We start from the raw sequence: 3,196 nt of genomic DNA, 5'->3' as shown, positions 1-3,196 counted from the left end.
TGGGGGAAAGAGGGCAGAGGAGACGGACAGAATGAGGGATCTATGTCTTCCTCACCATTCCCCACTCATTGACCCTTGGGCTCAACAAGTAAATACGACGTCTGGTCGAACTAAAACCACAATATAAAATATTAAAACAGGAGTATGGAAAGACCTAAGTAGCTTAAAATTATACACTGAAGTAAACGGTTTTCAAAAAATTAAATTTATGTGTTAAAGAAATCAGAAAGGAGAGAAAAAAAGAGGAAACAGGTAGATAGAAGCCAACTCTCAATTATCCATGCTAACAGAGAGAGGGAAAGGGAGAGGTCAAACAGATCAAAGAAACTGACATATTATCCAAAAATACTTTGGCAAATACTTGTAAATTCTTCCATCAAACCTCTCCCAGGACAACTAACAAGTAGTAAAATGAGTAATTAAAATTTTCACCTCCTCTCCCTTCCCACCCTCTGACTAGAGGTACTTTCAAGCAGCAAAATAGCTAAAGGGTGGGCAGTATTAGGAAGGAAGGGGAGGAGGGGAAGAGAAGTAAAAGCAAGGGGCACGGTTAATTCATAAATGGAATATGTGCCCCTGAATAATTGAGAGCTTCAACTTTGAAATAAATACAAGAAAAAGCCTGAAATAATAATAACCTATTTGCATACCTGTAACTTGGTCTTTCACCCAAATATAAGGATAAATTCATTCTTTAAAGGGGAAAAAAGGAAAAGGAGACTAAATAAGTGTTATCTTTAAGTATGAAACTGATGCATCAACTTACAACTAATTGCCCCACAATACTGTTCCAATGCTTTTAAGGTACTAATTTTGTCTCTAAGTGCCTCTGAATGCAAACTATTATTTACTACTTTATTACCTAGCACATAAGTTTCCTATTACAAGTTCTCAAATTAGAATCTAGGCTCAGTTACTATTTTTAGAGTATCCCCATTTAAAAGTTTAGAGCATTTAAAGAAGGAACACAATATGTGAATGTTTTAGCCATGTTGGCCTAACAAGTAAATACTTAATGATGCTAGAGGAAAATTTTCAAATTTCTACAGTGCATACATACCAACCACTGAAAAATCTCCAAATTCAAACAGCTTAACTTTCAAACTACACAGTTAAAAGGGTAGCACCCCCATTTTATCAGTCGAGTAAAATCAGTAACATAAAAGCACCACATGAAGCTAATGGATCTTCAGGGTCAATACAATACTGCCAACTGGGTTAAAAGCATTATTTATTACATTATGGAAATGTACTGAATTTTTTCCTTTAGTTTTATTTCACATTAAAACATAAAAATAAAAAACAGATGAATATTCTATAACATACCTTATTTTATAAAATGTTCCTACCATCTTGCATTAACATTTAAAGGATAATTTCTGTTCTTTTCTGTTTTTCAGGAGGCACTGTCTCCATACATACTTTGTTAATGCTCAGTCTGTGTCTTCCACCACCCTCCACCCCATCTATCAAATAGTTATAATGATCTGAAAACAGTTTGATAAGAATCCTTTACAATTTTATTTTGTTGGCTTTTCAAAGTAAATTAAGGTATACTGTAGTCATATTTCTTAAAAGCAAAACATATATTTTACAATCTTTTTGCTGAATCTCAAAATACATGAAATATTAGTCAGTTATCAAAAATTTATAATGCCTATTTATAAAGCAATATACATATCAAATACTATTACAAAGTAACTCTAAGGGGCTGTCAAATTTGGGGAGCACACTACTTTCTTATTGAACTTTGCTTCAAGTAAAGGAATCGTCTGCTAAACTGTGGAGGCCTTTAGTTACACAGAGATTACATTGCAACAGGATTTGACCTGAGTACTTAAAGCTTGCCTAACCAAATGCAAAAACATAACCAATTGAATAAATAGTTAACACAGCTATGGTCAGGATCCCTGAGTACAGAGATATTACTATCAAGATAAAAGACTCAGGAATCTGCTACACAATAGGAAGACTTTCAAAACTACGGTATACTACGTCATGAAAAATCAGGGGTGGTATGACTAATGGCTTACTTATGTGCAATTGTTGTTAACCGTTCATCGTTTACTGCTCTCCGAACTTCAGCACGGTGGCGCTCTGTTGAGATGCTATGAAAAAAAATAGCCATTATAGAACTCTGCCAAGCAGGCAGCTCTTTTCTATACTTTTATTAATGTTTAAGTCAACATTTTGCTGGGGGGGGGGCAAAATTGATTTGTAAAAAGATATAGACAGGGGCCTAATATATATCTTCAAATGCTTTAATTAAAGTCATAGAAAAGGATTCAGACTGATTCTATGTAACTGCAGAGAGAATTAGTCACAAATTAGAAATCACAGGAAGACAAATTCAGCTTGATATCAAGTCATTACGTCCAAAACTCAGAAATATCAGACCATGTTCAAGATTAGCAGAGGTTCCTGTTATCTAAATGTAAAAAGCCACTGAATGACCCCTAATCGTGGTTACTGAGAAGAGGATTTTGGCACTTGGAAGAAAGTCTTCTAAAGTCCTTTCTAAAGCTTAAGAGTCTATAATTTTATGTTTAGTGAATATAATAAAGAAATGAAAGTGGCAAGATAATGTTTCCTGTAGCTATATGCTATGAAACTTGACACAAGGATATTACTCCTTTACTACTCAACACTTGAGCTGTGTGTCTTCTACATTGTATCATGTTACCACTATAGTAAAAATGTACTTATGTTGATCCTGATTAAATACATGTAAAGTTAAATCTAAACAACTGAAAAAAGGCTATACCCATTCCATTCATAAATACTCAATAAAATGAATAGCACTCTTAAAAGTGTAATCTTTATTGCTAAGTTAAATCTATACCACGGACTAAAATATTTAAGGGGCTGGAAAGCAGAAATTTATGAGGCAATATAAACAACAAACAAAAAATATAAATTGTTAAGTATGGAGGCAATAAGACTGACGATTTGGCTTAATAACATCCCTATTTTAATGTTAATTAAATGCAGGGAAAAAAATCTCTTCCCTATTTTCACTTAAAAAAAGAACAGGACAAAATGGTCTTAAATGTAGAAAGGAAACTTCAGTTAAAACAGAACTGAATTTTCTGAGAAAGCTCAAGATGTTAAGAATGGATCAAGGCAGGGACTTCCCAGGTGGCGCAGTGGTTGAGAGTCCGCCTGCCGATGCAGGGGACACGGGTTCGTGCCCCGG

General features: G+C 34.4%; 1 protein-coding gene across 6 annotated transcripts in view; it reads right to left on the bottom strand.

Annotated features, from left to right (window-relative positions):
* EMSY (EMSY transcriptional repressor, BRCA2 interacting) overlaps window positions 1–3,196 on the bottom strand; it is an 80,137-nt gene that overhangs the window by 68,924 nt on the left and 8,017 nt on the right. For 3 of the 6 annotated variants that reach the window (XM_007461702.1, XM_007461703.1, XM_007461706.1), the window contains exons 3-4: window positions 2,034–2,108; window positions 651–692 (exon numbers count right to left, since the gene is read on the bottom strand). In XM_007461702.1, the coding sequence (XP_007461764.1) occupies window positions 651–692; window positions 2,034–2,108 (117 nt within the window). The remainder of the gene's footprint in view (window positions 1–650; window positions 693–2,033; window positions 2,109–3,196) is intronic. The other 3 variants (XM_007461705.1, XM_007461707.1, XM_007461704.1) reach the window with 1 other exon arrangement.

Source organism: Lipotes vexillifer, unplaced genomic scaffold (genome assembly GCF_000442215.2).
Source record: "Lipotes vexillifer unplaced genomic scaffold, Lipotes_vexillifer_v1.1 scaffold223, whole genome shotgun sequence".
NCBI classification, from domain to species: Eukaryota; Metazoa; Chordata; class Mammalia; order Artiodactyla; family Lipotidae; genus Lipotes; species Lipotes vexillifer.
The sequence above is the reverse complement of the archived record's forward strand: the minus strand, read 5'-3'. Positions and strand labels throughout refer to the sequence as shown.